Source organism: Neoarius graeffei, chromosome 24, assembly GCF_027579695.1.
Source record: "Neoarius graeffei isolate fNeoGra1 chromosome 24, fNeoGra1.pri, whole genome shotgun sequence".
Classification (NCBI taxonomy): Eukaryota; Metazoa; Chordata; class Actinopteri; order Siluriformes; family Ariidae; genus Neoarius; species Neoarius graeffei.
Window position 1 is genome coordinate 30,193,235 of NC_083592.1, and position 21,755 is coordinate 30,214,989.

At 41.1% G+C, this 21,755-nt stretch overlaps 1 protein-coding gene across 2 annotated transcripts in view; it reads left to right on the forward strand.

The window, feature by feature from the left end:
* Positions 1–561: 561 nt before the first annotated feature.
* Positions 562–21,755, forward strand: part of ptar1 (protein prenyltransferase alpha subunit repeat containing 1) — a 29,451-nt gene continuing 8,257 nt past the window's right edge. Inside the window, exons 1-6 of one of the 2 annotated variants that reach the window (XM_060907017.1) lie at positions 562–656; positions 3,098–3,267; positions 3,376–3,442; positions 3,865–3,969; positions 11,743–11,938; positions 18,172–18,425. In XM_060907017.1, coding sequence (XP_060763000.1) covers positions 571–656; positions 3,098–3,267; positions 3,376–3,442; positions 3,865–3,969; positions 11,743–11,938; positions 18,172–18,425 — 878 coding nt within the window. In that variant the 5' untranslated portion in view covers positions 562–570. Of the gene's footprint in view, positions 657–3,097; positions 3,443–3,864; positions 3,970–11,742; positions 11,939–18,171; positions 18,426–21,755 lie in introns of both variants that reach the window. The other variant, XM_060907016.1, reaches the window with a different exon arrangement.

The following is a 21,755-nucleotide window of genomic DNA, read 5'->3' on the forward strand; positions in this document are numbered from 1 at the left end:
GTCCACTCGATCCTTGTTTACCGTCAATGAATCAGTCACTCGCCAAACAGTCCGCCAGAATCCGAGTAGGGAATGGCTGAGCGTAGCTGTCAGTCAAACACAAGTTAGCCAATAGGAATGCATTCCTGGACAGCCCGCCCACACGTGAAGTTTGTGCCAAAACTGCAAGCAAAAAGTCAGGGAGCGCAAACGAGAAAGCTGGAATCGCAACCAAAATACATTACGTCAAACAAAACTGAGAAAGACGCAGAACAAAAATAAAAGGTTTCTGAAGAGTAATAGGCTGATATTTTGCACGATTACACGAATAATTTGTTTGCCAGTCTAAAAAAATTGACTTTTTTTTTGGTTTTTTGTATTTTGATTTGTCGTTTTTGTGTGATATTTCAAAAGCATTGTATGAACATTTTGGCACAAAACTGATTCCATAAAAAGCAAGGCGCGAGGACGTTTCTAATGACGCCACCTTATCTTGTTGCCATGTCAAACTCGAGTGTGCGCATGCGCGAAAGCTTGTCAATGTCCCGGATGAGGTGAGTCACTCGTGCTGACGTCACTGGCGCTCTGAAAATGGCCGAGTCGGAAGAGGAGGTGGATGTCTTGGTCCAGAGAGTTGTTAAAGATATCACTAACGCTTTTAAGAGAAACCCTGGCATGTATGTATCTTTGGTTTCAATTTTAATCGTCGGTTTTTTGTGCTTTATAGTTTTTATATGTTCACTCGCGCGAATGCAGAGTTTGGCGCGTGCTAATCCTGTAAACTACTTCTGGGAGCTAAGCTAGCTGTTTGGTGGACAGGTGGATCTGAGACGAGCTGTGTTAAACTGAGGAGAGACCCTGTCCTGCCTTCTGACTTTATTTTATAAACAAGTTATTTGTTTTCTTCTGTAGTAAACACCTAAGAATGATGTTGTATGGTTCAACAACCTGCACAGAAACTGACACCAGACTGAAAGCTGAAATCAAATGTAACTCAGATTGCTATTTGCTTTCTTGTTGTCTGTCACAGCTGTTCTTTTCTTTCTTTTTCTTGCATCCTAGGACTAAAGGGCATTCCTGCCATATGAATAATACTTTTCCCTATAAACCATAAAGCTAAACTACTGACTAAACTCCTCTTGTTTTTTCAGGCAACCCAAATGCATGATGCTCAGTGACCCGAGTCCTCATTAGTCTGTCCCCAAGGTTGTAACTGTCCCAGCTAGCTGACAGCACAGAGTCAGCTTAGATCTGGGTCATATAAAGGAAGCAGGGATGTGTCAATCCCTTCTTTATCCATTTTTGATCCAACATTGATCATATATCGATCGGAGCTCTGAGTACAGGATTGCATCCTTGCTGTAACCTGGCTGAGCCTCTACGAGCTTCTGTTGCCATGTTATGGGAAATGTTACGGATGTGACAGCATGTTTTAACCTTCAGGGTCAGTCCGTGAGCATCACGTACTGTACTGTACCGTCACGATTATAAAATACTTCAGTGGATCGGATCGCAAAAGATGTTAAATGAAATATGGAGGAGGTAAAGTGAGCAAATCTTTGCCAAGTGCATGCATTATCTCAAACCACCTGGATCATGGAGAGAAGATAGATTTTTTTTTTTTTTTTTTAAAGATATTTTTTTGGGCTTTTTGCACCTTTATTGGATAGGACAGTGTAGAGACAGGAAATGAGCAGGAGAGAGAGAGACGGGAAGGGATCGGGAAATGACCTCGGGCCGGAATCGAACCCGGGTCGCCCGCATTCATGGTATGGCGCCTTAACCACCTGAGCCACGACGCCCCCGAGAAGATAGATTTTAATTAAAATTAATTTATTGTGGCTACTGCATCATCGTGATGTAAGAATGAGTGTAACAATACCGCGTGCACATACAGGTGTTCCTGTTAATGGCCAGTGAATGTATACAATTCGGTTCACTATTCAAAATAAATGGACTAAATAAATCGCTTTCTGGCATGTTTATGATTATTACCGAGGGAAAGTGTGTTCATATTTTAAAATATACTCCAGGTTGTTCCCCTTTCCTCACCTTCTTCAGCCAGTGGTCCCATGTGTGATGTAGATGTGACGCACTTCGGAGTTGTTACGGGAAGTTGTTGAAAAAAGACTGCTGAGCTCTAGTGCCGGGCCATTTCCAGGAAATTAGAGTTTTGGTCATGGCGATAGCGTGTGTATGTCAGCCTCAGTTCAGAGGTTTCAGTTTCGGAAACTGTAAGGGGTAAGAGTAGAATAATATAAAGTACAGACACTTGGAGTATTTTCCTTCTGTGATTTTTAAATTCTTCATTTTTGGATTGCGCTTCATTTTTGTGGCTACTGCCTCATGGAGTAAATATATATGCTGTATTTACTGTATGGACATGGAATCAGAAAACAATTGTATTTATAAACAGCAGCCACATGTACCCATGGGGTACCTTTTTTTTTTTTAGCTTTGCCATAGGTGTGTGTATGTGTACATACCTTATGGCTGGGAAACCACTACAAATTGTGCCAATTACAGTGGCCCCATTGTACCTAACCTGCATGTCTTTGGACTGTGGGGGAAACCTATACAGACACAGAAAGGCTCCCGTCGGCCATGAGGTTCGAACCAAGAACCTTTTTACTGTGAGGCGACAGCATTAACTACAGAGACAGAGCTGTCACTAAATAAATTGATGGGTAATTATGCAAATACATAGTTTAAAACAGTTTGTGTTTTGTATCCAGTGTCTGTCCATCCAAACCTTGAGAACACGCGTCATTTCTACAGCATGGTATTTTTAACCTTCGGCTAAGTTTGTGCCTCATGGAAAAGGTTGCATGCATCCTATAATATACATTTTATTCCCTTCCTGCAGTTGGATGCAATCAGAGTTGGATTACTTTCTTGTTGAAAATGAACCATGCTAGAGTTGACTTGGAAGCGTACTGAGACCGCGTCCCAGAGACAGTCAGATCGGTTATTTTGGTCCGCATCCTCGTGTAATTCCATCATGTGTTTGAAACATCAAGGTTCGATTTAAACAGATGAAATGCTCCATAAGTGAAGGCACCCCAAGAATTTTGGCTGTGTTTGATTTTTGTCATGACGCGTTTTATTTTGACCATAGAGATGAGATCGGGCTCATCCCATGCCCGGAGGCTAGGTACAACAGAAGCCCCATCGTCCTGGTGGAGAATAAGCTCGGGGTGGAAAGCTGGTGCGTGAAGTTCCTACTGCCCTACGTGCACAACAAGCTGCTGCTCTATCGACAACGCAAGCAGTGGCTGGACCGTGAGGGTAAGGCCGTGTCTTATTTGAACATTCGCTGGGTCATACCATTACACGACGAGGACGTAATGATGACAAGAACAGAAGATCTAATCAGAGCTGTGTCTCTCCACTCAGCACTGGTTGACATCACATCCACAGTACTGTTACTAAACCCGGACTTTACTACTGCCTGGAATGTCAGGTAACAAATCTCTTTCAACATTAACCACAAATGTTATATATTAAAAACATAATAATTTTTTTTTTAACAAAATGGACATTTTCGAATCTGTTCTCTTTCCTCAAATGATCTTTTACATATGATTGTCAGTCTTTTTTGGGACTGACTGCATCACCGGCTGCTGCTTATAGAAAGTGATTATACGTTCATAAATAAAACCTGCGTTCAAGTCCTTCAGCTCTGCACTATATAAATGTGGTGCAAATATAAACATGTTCTCCAGTTAGAGGAGACGAGTCCCTCAGGTGCTGCATGTGGCAGATGATTTGACACCCAGACTCCATTAGCATAAGGGTTTTTGTGGGATTATTTCAAACTGCCCATTAGATGGCGCTATACTCATCACTCAGTTTTAAATGTCAGTGCATTTGTTTCATTTGCAGGAAGGAGCTCCTTCAGTGTGGCATGCTGAATCCAGAGAAAGATCTTTACCTGGGGAAATTAGCGCTGACCAAGTATCCGAAAAGCCCAGAGACATGGATACACAGGTCAGGCTGATTTTTACTTCTTCATCCTCATCTGTAATGCAAGCACAGCTGCAAGGTTATGCTCTTAATAGTATAACGTTGTCCAGATAACATGATTAATTCTGGATCAGGTTACTGTATAAATTCCTGAGCCAGTTAAAGCAGCCACTGTGGCTGTCTCTCAGCCTCTGTACACATAAATCAGGTCAGTGAGCACATTTGTTAAAATATTAAGTATTAAAAAAAAAAAAGATACTCAGTCTGTCCGGGAAGGTTCTCAGTCATCCAGGTCATCGTAAACCGTAGGTGCGAAAGAAAGCAACTGGACTTGCTTGAAATCCTTGAAGCTGTTTCACCTCTCATCCAAAAGGCTTCTTCAGTTCTGTCTGGCGAGTAGGGAGTTTCAGGTATTTATCCTCTACTGGATCAAAAGCAAGCCTAAGGAGAGTTGTTGAGGTCACATGGGTTGTTGACCCTCTCAGTCATCCTGTAGGTGTTAGGGTCCCAGGAGGCCAGGTGTGAACGGTGTTGGCAGCCTAGAGGGTTGTTAAGGTGATCTGTGGGTCATTGGCTCTCTACCATCATGTGTCATTGAAGTCAGCTGAGTTTTGGTGTGGATGTGTATTTGGTTTTCTGGGAAGTGTGCCAAGGACTGCATTGTAGGTGGTTGATAAGTGGAGTCTCCGACCACCACCTCCACAATATGATACTCGGTCTTATATCTGGGACCCACAGGCATGCACATTTTGGTAGAATTTATTATTATTATTATTATTATTATACCCCCGCTTTGAAGGAGGGGGGTATACTGGTTTACCTCTGTCCCTATCTCCATCCATCTGAAACACCCTTTTTCTCAGCAATCACCAATCATAGCCACTTGGTACCGAGCTTCAGCTTGGGGTTCTATACCATGTATGCCGTTTTCAGGTCTGTCACACATCAACTTCCTGTTTACCGACTGAATGTATTTCTGAAACATATAGGAAGGATTTTGACACTCTTTCAAGAAACAAAATGATATTTCAGAATGACAGTTTTTACCAGGATGCTATTTGAAATTCCTGGGGAGAGCACTGCTCTTTCCTTCCTTGTTTCAGGGTTAATTATTTGTTGAAGTCAACATCCATAATAAGTGTCCTATTCCTTCGATTGCTTGCATTCTGATATACAGTGGGGCAAAAAAGTATTTAGTCAGCCACCAATTGTGCAAGTTCTCTCACTTAAAAAGATGAGAGGCCTGTAATTTTCATCATAGGTACACTTCAACTATGAGAGACAGAATGGGGGGGAAGAATCCAGGAAATCACACTGTAGGATTTTTAATGAATTAATTGGTAAATTCCTCGGTAAAATAAGTATTTGGTCACCTACAAACAAGCAAGATTTCTGGCTCTCACAGACCTGTAACAACTTCTTTAAGAGGCTCCTCTGTCCTCCACTCGTTACCTGTATTAATGGCACCTGTTTGAACTCGTTATCAGTATAAAAGACACCTGTCCACAACCTCAAACAGTCACACTCCAAACTCCACTATGGCCAAGACCAAAGAGCTGTCAAAGGACACCAGAAACAAAACTGTAGACCTGCACCAGGCTGGGAAGACTGAATCTGCAATAGGTAAGCAGCTTGGTGTGAAGAAATCAACTGTGGGAGCAATTATTAGAAAATGGAAGACATACAAGACCACTGATAATCTCCCTCGATCTGGGGCTCCACGCAAGAGCTCACCCCGTGGGGTCAAAATGATCACAAGAACGGTGAGCAAAAATCCCAGAACCACACGGGGGGACCTAGTGAATTACCTGCAGAGAGCTGGGACCAAAATAACAAAGGCTACCATCAGTAACACACTACGCCGCCAGGGACTCAAATCCTGCAGTGCCAGACGTGTCCCCCTGCTTAAGCCAGTACATGTCCAGGCCCGTCTGAAGTTTGCTAGAGAGCATTTGGATGATCCAGAAGAGGATTGGGAGAATGTCATATGGTCAGATGAAACCAAAATAGAACTTTTTGGTAAAAACTCAACTTGTCGTGTTTGGAGGAGAAAGAATGCTGAGTTGCATCCAAAGAACACCATACCTACTGTGAAGCATGGGGGTGGAAACATCATGCTTTGGGGCTGTTTTTCTGCAAAGGGGACCAGGACGACTGATCCATGTAAAGGAAAGAATGAATTGGGCCATGTATCGTGAGATTTTGAGTGAAAACCTCCTTCCATCAGCAAGGGCATTGAAGGTGAAACGTGGCTGGGTCTTTCAGCATGGCAATGATCCCAAACACACCGCCCGGGCAACAAAGGAGTGGCTTCGTAAGAAGCATTTCAAGGTCCTGGAGTGGCCTAGCCAGTCTCCAGATCTCAACCCCATAGAAAGTCTTTGGAGGGAGTTGAAAGTCCATGTTGCCCAGCGACAGCCCCAAAACCTCACTGCTGTAGAGGAGATCTGCATGGAGGAATGGGCCAAAATACCAGCAACAGTGTGTGAAAACCTTGTGAAGACTTACAGAAAACGTTTGACCTCTGTCATTGCCAACAAAGGGTATATAACAAAGTATTGAGATGAACTTTTGTTATTGACCAAATACTTATTTTCCACCATAATTTGCAAATAAATTCTTTAAAAATCAGACAATGTGATTTTTCTGGATATTTTTTTTTCTCATTCTGTCTCTCATAGTTGAGGTATACCTATGATGAAAATTACAGGCCTCGCTCATCTTTTTAAGTGGGAGAACTTACACAATTGGTGACTGACTAAATACTTTTTTGCCCCACTGTAAGTTAGAGCAGGGGGATACACAAGTGAGCAGTAGCTCACAGTTGATCTTGTTTGTTTGTTTGTTTGTTTGTTTTGCTCTGTCACCTCAGATTTTTGAGCAGATACCCACAGCTCTTTTGTTCTGGATTGTGGGTGGGAGGTGGATCACCTTTACTTTCTGGTTCCAAAGCAGAAGCTCAGATATATTGCTTGAGGTTTAAGGAGTTATAAAGGGATTTATGGGCAGTGGGAGCTCAGAGGTGATGGGACGGTCATGAGCTGAAATGCCAGAGCCGCTATTTAGCCCCTGAGCAGGAAGCTTAACTCTCCGAGGCTCAGCTCGGTGCTTGACTTGTATTCTACCTCACATGCAAGTCACTTTGGGTCGATACATCTGTGAAACGAGTAAAAATCTAAAATGTAGGTCACATCTGTTTAATATTACATTGGGGATAAAACCGATGTAGTGCAATGCTTAAAAAGAAAAATAATTCTTGTAATCTAACTTATTTATTCAGTTGATATTCTGTCATCTTTCACTTTTGCTCTTTAAAGCACTATTTGAACTGTGTGATAATGAAAGATAATGGATGGGTATGAAGCTCTTTGTGCTTAAAAGAAAATGTCCATTTCAGTGTTGGTTAGTATTAATCTTATTAAAAAGAGAGAAGACTGATGATAAGTAAGGGATAATGTACAGCAAGACAGTCTGATGGAGGAATGAAGCACCCTGAAGGGGTTTATTTCACAGTAATGACTGGCTCTCTGTACATTATCCCAAGTCGTTAAAGAAGGCAGTAATATGCCACAAAATATTGACTTAATTTTTAATTCCTTTCGATAAAATGTCTATTAGATTATACAGCTGGAACTCTGTACACAGTAACAAACTCTAGCCTTCTTTAGATTAGCTGACTTGGCGACATGAAACTGAACATTAAAATGAATATTACAGGGATGAGAATTTTCTGCCGATTGACGGATTTCCGACTTTTTCAGACCAAAATGATCGTTTTTGAGATCGATGTAAATCCGTTGAGAAATTTTCAGGGGGGTGTATGATTAACGATCTGTGGTCACCTTATAACGTCTTGATTCTTGGTGGGCTCCGGGTTAACACACTCGAGTCTTTCGACATGTCGTAATTAACATTCACTTTTGCAACAATGTTCGACTTATTTGCGGTAGAATTTTCGGGAAATCCCATCGCGTGCAGTGTATAAACACAAGTACGCATGCTCTCCACGTGTGGCTTGCAATCGCCGTTCACCGACCGTGCACGCTGTTTGACGATACACATTGGTAACATCGGAAAGACACGTATTCAGGCGGGATATTTTTGCATATCAACAATGGCAAAAGTCCTAGATAAGAAAGAAGAGGATCGAGCGAGGGAGATTGATAAAGGTGCAGGAATAAAGAGTTGTTTTCGATGGGCTTGGTTAGAAAGAACACTGTCGAGATCACAACGAAGCTCGGTGATCACATACGGAAAATAGACGTCCCAGGAAAAGTACTTTGCTCATTGTGTTCTGACATGATAAACTACGCTAGTAGAGGGGCAAGGGATATCGAACTTCACATATACACCAAAAAACACAAAGGTAGGTTGAAAATTATTTTGCCTGTTCAATGAGTCATTATATTATTTATATGTATATCGCACGAATCATACATGTGTCTCTTTTTATAAATGGGGTTAGCTTATCTAATGTAGCATGTTGGAGAGAATCATAGTATCATCTCTATATTTCTGATAAAATTTTAGGTATGATACCATGTATAACTCTCCTACTTATTGCTCATTTCATAGGGGGACGGGGGGAATTGCTGGTATGTGCCGCGCGGGAGCGTCTGCCCAAATTTTTTAGGCCGAGATGAACTTAGTTTTTGATTTTAAAAAAATTTCCAATATGTAATGCCCATTGTACATGCCTGTTCTTTAATTCAAAATCACCATCTTGATCCTCAGATTGACCATATGGTATCTGTATTACATTACACAACATCCTGTCCAGATAAAACCTAGTTAGTACACACAACAGTTGAAAGGGAAATGATGAATGATGTTGAATGTTGCCTGCTTAATATGCAGGACCTCCTGCTACCATGATAACATCAGAAGAAAGCTTAAGAGAATTATAGGATAGAACTTTTTTTCTGGTTTGCACTTCATTTTAAAGGATTAGAGTATTCAAAGACATGAATAGCAAAAAATGCAGAAATATAATACTGTAGAGCTCGTTTATATTAAAAGGTGCATTTATTTTTTTTGAAATCATCAAATGTGAATTGATTAAAAACAAGTCTCTTGTCCCATATTAATCATTTTCACCTGGTAGTCCACCAAGAAGGGGAATTTATTTCCAAATACATTGCAACTTTTTGCTGATAAAATTAATGGTTTTGGGGTAAAAAAAAAAAAATAGCCAAAAATCATTAGCTCCCACCCCCTGGGCCCCTACCAGGGCGCTGCCCCTGGGTGCCTGTGGCGCCCAAACCCCCGGCTTTTTTCAGACTTTTTAAATATTTTTCATTCTCATCCCTGATATTACAAAAAGCTTCCATGATGTTTTCTGATGGAGTAACGTTTTTTTGCCACAGGGTGTCATGAATGAGTTGATGTTGTTAGTTTGATTATTAAAGCAACAAAATTTTAGCTTCTTTCTGTGGATTGGTCTGATTGGACACAGTCCTCCAGGGTCTGTGATCTGAATTGTGTCCATGGCAAGATAAGAGATTCCTTTATTGATCCCCATGAGGGGAAATTGAGGTGTTGCAACAGCTCAAGTACGGAGTAAAATATGGATAAATGCAGACTAAGTTTAAAAAAATAGAATAAAGACAGATATAAAAGAAGAATTGGTAGTGGCACTATATCCGCTAGTGGTGTAGAGCAGCGTTTCTCAACCTTTTTTCAGTCACGGCACCCTTCAGAAGTATGCAAATTCTCAAGGCACCCCCATATAAAATATACGCAGTCACGCTGACCCCAGCAGTGACGTTGTGACGGCCGTGAGACAAATTTTGATGATGCATGAGGCGGCGGTGATCTGGATTAGTGTAACTGTTGTTTTTTGGAATTTTAATTAATTTTCTTTATTTCATTGTTAGAATATATAATTTTTGACGGCACCCCTAACGAATCCAGACGTCACCCCAGGGTGCCGCGCCACCCCGGTTGAGAGAGGCTGGTGTAGAGCCATATAAAGTGACACAGTGAAGGGAGGTAGCTGTTGGTGTACCATAGCAATGGTCTGTTATTCATAGCATCGGTCTGCTGTTCAAAAATAACAGACCGTGGAGTGCCGTAATTCAGTGTTTCTCAACCACTGGGCTGCGACCCAAGCGCCATCTACTGGGCTGTGAATTTTTTCCCAAGTTTGAAGCCAAATACTAAGTAGTTCAGGATGTCGTAGTGTCCCAATTCTGGTAGCTGGTTTGACGTACACCTTTCAAGTGGAATAAATACATTTGTGGGTAAATTAAGAAGAACAAGTCTTTATTATTGTCACGTTCCTCCTTTGCATTTAACCCCTGTGTGCGTGCATGCACAGTGGGCAGAATAAATAAATACGTTTGTGGGTAAACTATATGGCTCTGTGATGCCTGCTGGAAGAGAAGAGCAGGGAGGATTGAGAATTGAGTAGCTGTGGTTTGTTTACACCTGATACTAAAACTTCTAGCAACCACCGCAAGGACACAGACAAAGGCCAGAAATTCCTCCTTACCCAGGCAAAAATGATACAGGATTTATCCTGTAGTGTCCTGATCCCCAGATCTTTAACCCAGCCACATATAAAAAGTTGTACTCCTCCATGCTCTTCCAGGTTTTCATCTGTGTGTCCGTGTAGAACGATGTCTGCAGCACCAGATAGTCTGAGATGTCAGGGAACTCAATTGATGGATAATTTTCCAGTTCATAATGAATAAATAAATCATTTTATTTAAAAATAAGTGGGTCAGCAGAGCTGGTGGGGTCGTGCATGTACAGATACAAATAATTACAAATACAAAAAACCTAAAAATAAACCCAAGCTTTAAAAAAAAAAAAAACTTTAATCTGTTAATTATCTTCACATTAAGTTAATTAATAGTACGCATAACTAATTGTCTTTGTATTTAGTTACAGCTACAATAGGATCAAAATTTATTCTACTAATGTCAAATTTAGCTAGTAAATTTTTCTTTCATCGGAAAAATCCTTCATTGTTAGTGTGTAAGGATCTAATCCCATTGAGTGGTTTTTATAGCCACTTCTTTTGATTTTTAATAACTTACTTGTTTGCTGTACACAAACATGGCAGTAAGTTCTTGTGTTAATTGACCAGACTCCACTTTTGGATCATTAATCCCTTTTGACTGAGAATGCCCTGTGTGCATGGTTTGGCTTCTGGCACATCCAGACAGTTTTAAATGCAACACCTACAATTAAAAACAGTTTGTTTTTATTGTATTTATTTAATTCCTGGGCTCCCATCGGTAACAGGGAGTGACGTCGCATCCCATTAATACACTTTACAATAGATTATTAGATTCTAATAATATAGATAAGCCAAAATAATTGATCTTTTTTTAATGGGCCCTGACTCATTACAAGTATGAATAGGTGGGCCTCAAAGCAGAAAAGGTTAAAAACCCTGCTGCAATTGACCAGTCAGAATCAAGTATTGAATAAAGTTGTCATTCAATTCAGTTTTCTTTTCAGTTTGAATTTGCCATTTTCTCTTTTACTGTTTTCAGGAAGCGAGAGTTGGACTCAGGTCCTGTCATCATTTATCCTCCCATCAAGCTCATAGATATAGGAAACCTTTCGTGTTTATGATCAAACCCGTGATCTTGACATCTCTATGCTCTAGCTGTATGGAAATGATGCACGCGCAGTTCTTGAGGCGACCTTTTGTTGTCTGCATGTTGCTTTGATCTAACCTCTTCAGAATAGTTCATTAAAATCGATAGGAAATTAAAGAAAACTGATGCGTAGCTGAGAAGTTTTGAATACAGTACCTTCATGATAGCTGTGTGTGTGTGGCAGGCGTTGGGTGCTGCAGAGGCTGCAGAAGGAGTCATGTGGAGCTGACGAGCGGAGCGACTACAGTGAGCAGATACAGAGAGCCATACACGAAGAGATGAAGGTGTGTGCAGATGCTGCAGGCCGTTACGCCAGTAACTACAACGCCTGGTCACACCGTATCTGGGTCCTGCAGCACATGGCCAAAGGCAGTCTTAAGGTAGAGTGGGCAAGCTGTACCGTATATGTACTTCTGACATTATAGTTGGCACAAGGTGCGTTTATTGACAGGAAATGGTCCAAGTGTAGTGTTTTTCTGCTATATTATGGTGTTACTATTCCCCTGTTCTAATTTTTTATTCTTTAATAAACACCAACGTGACATTTTTTGTTTTATATGACCATGTTAAAGTTTAATCTTGCTGCCTTGCAGTTTCTGAAGTGCATTCAGTGTTTCCCACAGACCAGGTAGCAATTTGTGGTGCTCCACTGTGCCGATGAGGGAATCGTGCGCGGTGGTGTCGTAGCGGTCGGTGGAGTGGGTCATTGGGGTGTATGCAAAGTGTTTACAGCGGGCGGTGTTCAAACACGCAGTATTTTTCTTCAGAGTCACCTGCTGGGACTATTTTAAAGCTACAGGAAGCATTTGAGATTATTCAGTTCAATCTAAATTCTTTTAAGTTCTTTAAGAGAAGACAGCTAAAACAATTTTTACCAGAACCCTGCCTGGTTTCATTCCTCGACCCAACTTTACATTACAGGGCAGGCCATTAGTTTGCTGGGCTTGATGTTGGTGGAAAACCTGTCTTTTAAATTTATGAAAATTACTCACCAAAATTGAAGTTAAAGTTTAGTTTTTACTTGAGATGCACCGATTGCAATTTTTTTGAGCCGATTCCGATTTTCCATGGAGTGTGACCTGCCGATACCGATTTTGGCCGATTCCGATTTCATTTTTTCAAACCACTTCACAGCACACACAAAGATTATTTTCTTTTTATATTTTCTTTAATAGAACATTCTGCCAGATTTTCAGTAATAAATTTTCAAACACCTCAAAGGTTGAAAACAAACAAAAAGACATTGTTCTTTGTAAAATCTTTCTTCATGTTTGGTATTAACATATTAATTCCTGAAACAGGAAATTCACACAAACATTTTTTCTTTTCCCATCCAATATCTGGCACAAAAACAACTTCCCCCTCATATATTATTTGCCTACTGCTATGGAACACACTTTTTCATAAGCCTATATAGATCTGAAAACTTAGGCCTTACGGAACAACCTATTTCTTCATTCAGTATCAAAATACAAAAATAATTTCCAGTCATACTTATACCATAGCCATTCTATCATCTTTGTCAAATGTGTATTTGTAGAGTAATTTCCAGTGGAATCAAGTGCAACCAAGGTTGTAAAACAAACAAAAAGACATTTTTTTTCTCTCACTCTTTGTACAAATCTAACTAGATGTTTGGTAATAGGCTAACGTATTAATTCCTGTAATGGGAAATTCACACAACCACAAACATTTTTTTTCTTTTCACATCCAATATCTGGCACAAAAAAAATTCACTATATTTGGATATATAATATATCCAAATATGGTGAGTTGTTTTTTTTTTTTTTGTTAATGGCGCGTGCACCGGAGCTCGTTAGGCGTGTAGGACTGACACTGTTCTGCGCAAGCGCAACACAGTCACACTAGAAAGCATGTTCAAGCTGCCAGTGTAGCTGCAGTCTTTTTAGTTGCGAATTACGAGTATTTCCACTTTCATCTCTGTGATACACAAGTTTTGATCGGCAGAAAATCGGCATATTTTAATTTTGACCGGCTAGTCGCCGGTCATGGCCGATCACGTGAAAATCGGCCGATTCCAATCGGCAGCCGGTCAATCGGTGCATCTCTGGTTTTTACCTTAGTTTTTTGCCTTTTTGGTGGCAATCTTTCAATCATTCTTTAGTTGACATTCAAGGAATAAATTGCAAAAAACAAGCTGGAGGTTTTTATTTTAAATATTGAACTCAACACTTACCTCAACCAATACTAAAATGAAATAAATAATATAATGTAACAAAATAATAATAAAATAAAATATCATAATTAGATGCAAGATACCACTTAAGGTAACACCAAGGCAACTAACAATAATGAAAAAGCATTACCCTAATTGGTGCAAAGCCTGCATGCCCTATCAGAACATTTAATTCTGTGTGGCTTCCTGAAAACTAACATTGAAAAGGAATAAGAATAAAATTGTGGGGGAAAATAATCTTGCAAAAACATTCTGTAGAAATTAGTTTGAAAAGAATGTTGTGCCAAAGCAGTGCAGCGCGGGACAAATTTTGAAAGCTCATTGCGGGCGGGAGGGGGAGTGCACAATGCGGGCGCGGGCGGGAGAGGTGATAAGCTGCAGTCCCGCTAACTAAAAACGTGTTTAAAATAAAATTTATAAATTATTAATTTGTCTATCATAATTTGTGCTGGATATTTTATTTGGCATTAATAAAAACATTTTAAGATGCCTAAATTTTGCGGATGTGGTCTAATCTCGCGTACGTTTCCGATTCCTTTCCGCTCTTCCGTGTTTGAGATCTCCGATCATGGCAGAAGAGCAGAGCTCCTCTAGTGAAGCTCACAGTGCTTCAGAAGTAAGTGCTGCTTTAAAAAGAGGTACATTTACTGTTAAAAAGTCAAGAGTCCTGAAATCAGACATTTGGAAGTCGTTCTCACTCTTGTACGACGCAGAGGGAAATCAGCTGCCCTTTGCTTGTTGTGATAAGTGCCAAAAGGTTCTGAGTATCTCTGTAAAGCCTCAGCTGCACATGGCGCCTGGCAACGCACACCCTCGCTACGTGCGCTAGGTGAAGGATCGGTCAGTGGAGAGCTCAGCTAAGCTCAGCATGTTTAATTCCCCAAGCCAATGACAAGAACTTTCGTGAGAAATAACGCGAACGTCTGCATCATGCGGGGTTTGCGGGCGGGAGCGGGACAAAATATGGCAGGTGCGGGCAGGAGCGGGACTGAAAATCATAATTCTTTGCGGGAGCGGGACTGAAAATTCTGTCCCGCGCAGACCTCTAGTGCCAATTTATCAGGTCCTATTGGCTAGCCCGAGCTGGAACTGTCTGATCTCTGGTTGCACGGAGTCTTAGATGTTTTGTGTCTGGATGTGCTCTTAATGGAAATATATTTGAAGCATGAGTAGAAAGCCCCTGAGCTCAAACGAAACAAATCATGCCACATAATCATAAGCAAATGCAGTATTTTCACGTTAATATTGCATGCATGTTTGTGTTTTTGGGTGCTTAACCCTCTGGGGTCTGAAGGTATTTTCTGGCACTGTAATGATTTTGATGTGCTCTGATTTTGTCAATTTCAACAAATCTAAGCAGTATTTTCAAAGTCATATGATTTTTTTTTTTGTGTGTGTGTTCGGCACAAGTTCAGCTACAATAATATCTATGTAATATGTATGTCATGATTGTACTTAAAGGTCCCGTGGTATGGTGGTTTGTTGATGCTTTAAACGGGCTCGTGGAGGTTTCCGGATGTTATATCCGCAGCCTTTCTCGAAATGAACCCTCGGCACGTAGATATAGCCTCCTGGGAGAAAGCCCCATTTCAGCGCTTTTCCCAGTGCGTCGTTTTGCTAATGAGAAGCAGGAGGCGGGGAAGGGTAGAGGGTGGGGGCGGGTCTTATCGTTAATATTCATGACATGTAAACGTGTTACCTCTGATTGGCTAACAGCACTGTGACGCTACCTCCAGTGGGTCAGAACAAGCGGATGTGGGTGTCTTACTATGGCAAGAGAGAAGGAACAAACCGCGAAGGGAAAAATGCCGCGCGCTGACGTCATTAAGGTGCGACGCGAGGAAATAAAATAAATTCAACAAATGTTTGGGTTTTTACTGAACAAACAAACAAATGAAATGAACGAGTGACTTAAAAAAAAGAATGTGGGTGTCTTTGTAAAAACTGTTTTGATTGGCTATTATAACAGAGCATGCTGCATGCTTTTTGGTTTTGTAGCGCAGAGTACCTGGCTAACTGCAGGAAGCGGTTAGCTGCACAGCTAATGTAGCCATTGCAAGGCTAACATGGCACCGATTTTAAAACACGGCAAAACGACTTAACAGTTATACACTTACTTGCTCGCTGTTTGTTGCTGATGCGGCAGGGATGCTTGGTACGGACCCAGGCTTCAGTGACAGTTGATGTGCAAAACCTGCCCGGTACTGTCCCAAGTTGTGGAAACATTCCTCAGTAAAATGCTTCCGACAAACATACACCGTCTTAGGTAGACTCGACGGCATATTATTAGAGTAAATAAAATTAAGCCACTGCGTCTTCAGGGGCTCTCCCGTCGGCAGTAAAAACAGACTCTTTTCTGTGTTGTCACATCCATGTACAGCGCAATTTCCATGTTTCGCTCGCCTAGGTGATGCCATGTTGTTGTGTCCTCTATGGTCTCCCCACTACAACTGGGCGGGCAATCCATACGGTGGGTGGGAATCCAGAGGGGGGGCGTGGGGATCATCTCCCTTGCTGACGTCGGCAAGGGAAGAGCTTCTCAACGCGCCGTTTTGACGCGCCATTCTCAAATATTGGGCATAGTTTGGTTTACACATTATGAAATTTCTAGCCACTGGGGTGACTTAAGGAGGTCAGAGGAACTCATTTTAACGTTAAAAAACCTCAAAGTGAAAATTTCATGCCATGGGACCTTTTAAAAAAAAAAAAAAAAAAAGATAAATGAAGCTGTTGTAAAAAGCAGTTTTCGAATGGTGTTGCAATGTGTGAAAAAACATGATGAACCGTTCTGTCGAACCATTCTGTCGAACCGTTTTGATCACTTGAGGTGATTCTGTTCAGTCTTAGGAATGTATCAAGCACAAAAACATAAATCTGCTCCACTGATTTGACAATTAACTGGCCATCAAAAAAAATGTATGGCCTATTGTTTTGGGATAAAGGGTTGGCAGTGGGAGGGGGATTCAATGAAAAGGGTAAAAATTTCTATTCCACTGCCAACTCTTAATCCCATCAGGTCAGGTGATCAAAACGGTTTGGCACAATGGGTAAGGCAGTGTTTTTCACACATTCCAACACAGTTCTAAAACTCCTTTTTTATAACCGCTTCATTTATCTAGTATTTGACTTTTTATTTTGGTATTTGACTCTCTTTAGTATGTCTTGAAATTAACTTGTACTATTTTTCTCATTTCAGAGCCACAACCTACTCTGTTACACAATTACTCTAATTTTAATCTCTAAACTCAAAATGGAGCAAAATTAACTATTTTTGAGGAAAATACTTTTAACTCTGGAAAACCTGCTCAGTCATTTTTCCTGTATATGCACTACATATCAAACGATCTGCTCATAATAAATAGAAGAAATATTTACACTTACTCGAGTTGATCGAAGTAAAAAAAAAACACACCGCTCATCATCAGTGTCGCAGTTCTCAAGATTGAATTGAATTGCTGTCCCGAATCATGAATTGAGTCGCTGTCCTACATCATCCAAAACACAAAACCCGCGCGCCATCTTGCAACGAGTTTTACCTCCAAATAGTCTGTCTATGTCTGACAGAGTTTGTCCTGTTTACGGTGGGAATGCCCACTGTGAAAGAGAAACCATCTCATCTCATTATCTCTAGCCGCTTTATCCTGTTCTACAGAGTTGCAGGCAAGCTGGAGCCTATCCCAGCTGACTACGGGCGAAAGGCGGGGTACACCCTGGACAAGTTGCCAGGTCATCACAGGGCTGACACATAGACACAGACAACCATTCACACTCACATTCACACCTACGGTCAATTTAGTCACCAGTTAACCTAACCTGCATGTCTTTGGACTGTGGGGGAAACCGGAGCACCCGGAGGAAACCCACGCGGACACGGGGAGAACATGCAAACTCCACACAGAAAGGCCCTTGCCGGCCATGGGGCTCGAACCCAGGACCTTCTTGCTGTGAGGCGACAGCGCTAACCACTACACCACCGTGCCGCCAAAGAGAAACCAATCGAAACCAAAAGGGTGAAAGTGATCATCATGCTGTTACCATGGAAATGGTATTTAATGAACAAGTGGGCGCTCAGCACTCCGACTCTGGTGTGACTGAGTATGGTGACAAGTTTGATGTTTCATCTAATTTAGGTCATTTAAAAACTATATAATATTTGGCAGTGGGCACATCAGAAAGTGTAAAGTATAATGTTTGTCAATATGTTTATCATGCTTGTATGATAAAAACTCGCAAAGATATTTACCTAAATACATGACCACCTCATTCTAAGCCTGCTGAGTTTCGCCGGCGAAGCTCTCGACCCCAGAGGGTTAAAGGTCTGGTTTGTTCAGTCAGTCCAGGCAGTTGTTCCATTTCAACCCCTACTGATCCCAAACCTTCTTGTATTAGTAACGTGTCTGTGCTTTCCCTGTGCAGATTCTTCATGATGAACTTTCCTCCACGAGACTTTGGGTGTCCATGCACGTGTCCGACCACAGTGGCTTTCACTACCGCCAGTTCCTGCTCAAGGCACTACTGGCTGAGCTGGGTCAGACCCAGCAGCCTAACCGAGGAGGCTCAGCGGACGAGCCACGCACCAATGCCATCCCTCAGCTCTTCCATGACGAGATAGAGCTCTGCACTGACCTCATCGAGTCCTACCCAGGCCACGAGACTCTGTGGTGCCACAGGTGACAGCATATTACACACATTTTACACTTTTTACATCCAGAGAGCAGAGTTGATAATTTTCCTGCAAATAGAGTTGCTCTGTATTTTAACATGAGAGTACCCTGCTACGCATCATCACTCAAAATGCACGGTCTTATTCTTCCCCCGATATGAACAACAGATGAATGGATCAGTATAAGAATCTGGAATGATGTTTTGAACTCTGATATTAACAGACACCCCTGGAAGCCTTGCCCTCTTCCACGAGCTCGCACGAGTAGCATTTTTATCCTGGTGCTCTTTTATGAACTCAGTTTAACCACTTGAAAGATAAAAGGTGTTGTGTGTGTGTGTGGGGGGGGGTTTATTTGTTTGTTTTTTTCTTTTCTTTTCCCCCCAATATGACTTCAACAGCCCTGTCAGTAGCTGCCGGTAGCTGGTGATTTTACTGCCTGTAAACACTCCATCGCCGGCTGCTCTCGGTGGTGTTTTCAAAAAATTAAAATTGTCCTTGTATTTTTACGTGACCTGCTTTGTGTTTATTCCCTGAGAAAAGCGATCTATTTAGATGGTAAGAATCGCGTTTGTGTTATGATAACGACCGCTGTTTACTCGTATCTGTGTCAGTACTGTGTATGCGTTATCTAGCCAAGTGAGATTTACATTTTGTAAAAGTGAAGTCTGTTGATTAGCATCTATTTTTGCTAGTTAAAATGGCATGATTTGATTGAGATCTTTTTGTCATTAGTGAAATATAAAGTAGACAAGTAAAAAGTGCAATTTGTCTTAGCTTTTGCTTTAATAGAATTACAATGGAATAGAAATTTCAGTAATATTTTTGTATTGTGTTTAATAGTAGTATAATTACTAGAGATGTGACGATTCAGTTTTTTTCACGATACTATTCGAATCACGATTTTGACCTTCCGATTCAATTGGAATCACAATTCACATTTTTTATCCTCTGTTTTATAACTGATGCAAATCTCATCATCTCTAGCCGCTTTATCCTGTTCTACAGGGTCGCAGGCAAGCTGGAGCCTATCCCAGCTGACTACGGGCGAAAGGCGGGGTACACCCTGGACAAGTCGCCAGGTCATCACAGGGCTGACACATAGGCCAAGTTTACATTAGACCGTATCTGTCTCGTTTTCTTCGCGGATGCACTGTCCGTTTACATTAAACTGCCTGGAAACGCCGGGAAACGGGAATCCGCCAGAGTCCACGTATTCAATCCAGATCGTGTCAGCTCCGGTGCTGTGTAAACATTGAGATACGTGGATACGCTGTGCTGAGCTCTAGCTGGCGTCGTCATTGGACAACGTCACTGTGACATCCACCTTCCTGATTTGCTGGCATTGGTCATGTGACACGACTGCTGAAAAACGGCGCGGACTTCCGCCTTGTATCACCTTTCATTAAAGAGTATAAAAGTATGAAAATACTGATGCAAATACTGATACAAATACTGCCCATTGTGTAGTTATGATTGTCTTTAGGCTTGCCATCCTTCCACTTGCAAGTGGTAAGTGATATGCACTGGGATCACACACACAGCGGCTCAGTCCCGAATCACAGCTTGTGCACTTCACTCGCGCGCTCTGTGAGCTGTGCAAGGCCGGAGTGCGCACCCTCCAGAGTGCACTCGCTGTTCAGGGCGGAGTGATTTGGAGCGCAGGATGCCTGCGGAGCCGAGCGTATCCGTGTATTGGTGTTGCTGTGTGCACGCAAATCGTGTATTGGTGTTGCTGTGTGCACACTAATCGTTTTAAAAACGTTAATCTGATGATCCGCTGATACGGTCTAATGTAAACATGGGCATAGATACAGACAACCATTCACATTCACACCTACGGTCAATTTAGATGCAAATCATCATCAATACTCTGTTTACTGTCAGCCTAGAAATGTCGAGCAATAAAAAAAAAAACAAAAGTCGTGTTGCCTTTTGTAGTTTTTATTCAAACTCCAGTCACTCCATTGACTTTGAATGTAACTATGAATGTACGAGTCATTTTTGGCACGTTTTAATTTTCAAACCGCAAAACATGAAAAAACAAAAAAGCAACGGAAACTTCATAACTTTTGTCTCAGTCTTTTAAAACACAAAAATAGTCACTTGTGTTAAAGTGAATCCCAGCTCTTGAGTCGTAACATTTCATTGTCTTGGGAGTACAGAAGGCACTGGGATCGTAAGAATTGCCACCAAACTGGGCTTTTAAAAGCCGGTGGCTTCAGGAATTCCGAGTTGTCCGCCATGTTGTTCACAAAGCAACGCGTGATCTTGCGAGAGTGCTATAGCAACCACAAACATGACTGCGCCCACGTACAGCTCTGGATACTGAATCAAATTTTTAATATCAAAATTATGCCATTTTGTAAATTTGTTATACATCTACGGTTATCGGGATGAAATTAGGTCTCGTTAGTGAATCATGATTCATTAAATTTTAATCGATTTTTTTTTTTTTGAATCATGGATTGAAATGGATTGATGGATCGGGGATCGATTAATCGTCACACCTCCAATATTTACATAAATGTACAAATTATGTTAAGATTATTTTACATTGACTCAGGATTCAACTCAAGTTCTTCATTCAAAATATTTTGTCTCTTTTTTTTAGTTCTGATCGTTCAAGTTTACTAAATATTTCAGTTTCACAGGATCTCCATTTTTTTTGTTCTAATCTTGAAGCAGCTCCTCTTAGGATTGCTGTTTTCCTATTGAAGCCTCGGCCCCTGCAGAATTTTGAAAATAGTTTAGACCTTCACAATAATAAATGAATATTCAATAATTTGTGTGTGTTGACTCATGAATGACCTATAAAACTTTTAAAATCGGTCAAATTGGCAGGAAATCATCAGAGACTTTTACTTTCATTTTCATTAATTTTATATTTTTCATATATTACCCACCGAGATCATAAACATTTTTATTTACTCGGAGATGCAAAATGTTGCATTATGGATCACTCAGAATGCACTATTTTACATGTATATTTAAAGAAGTTTTCCCAAGGAGGCCCCTTGAACCCCTTGCATTTTTTTTCACATTGCGGTGGTGACGTTGTTGACGCTTTAGATCTGCCTTCTAGTCTTTTCCAAATGACTCCAACTCCAAAAGTTATTGACAGGGCTGGTTCAATAATGTGAAATAAACCCAATGTCTGTTTAACTTGGTTAATATTCACTATAATGATGAAGGAAACCACCGACAATGAGCATCCAGTTATGAGGATGTAGCTCTGTTCCAGTCACTTTCACAAACAGCTTTTTCCACATAAAAACCCACAGTCTTTAACTTGTCCTGATTCAGGGATGTGGTGGGATGGGTTCCCCTCCCCCTT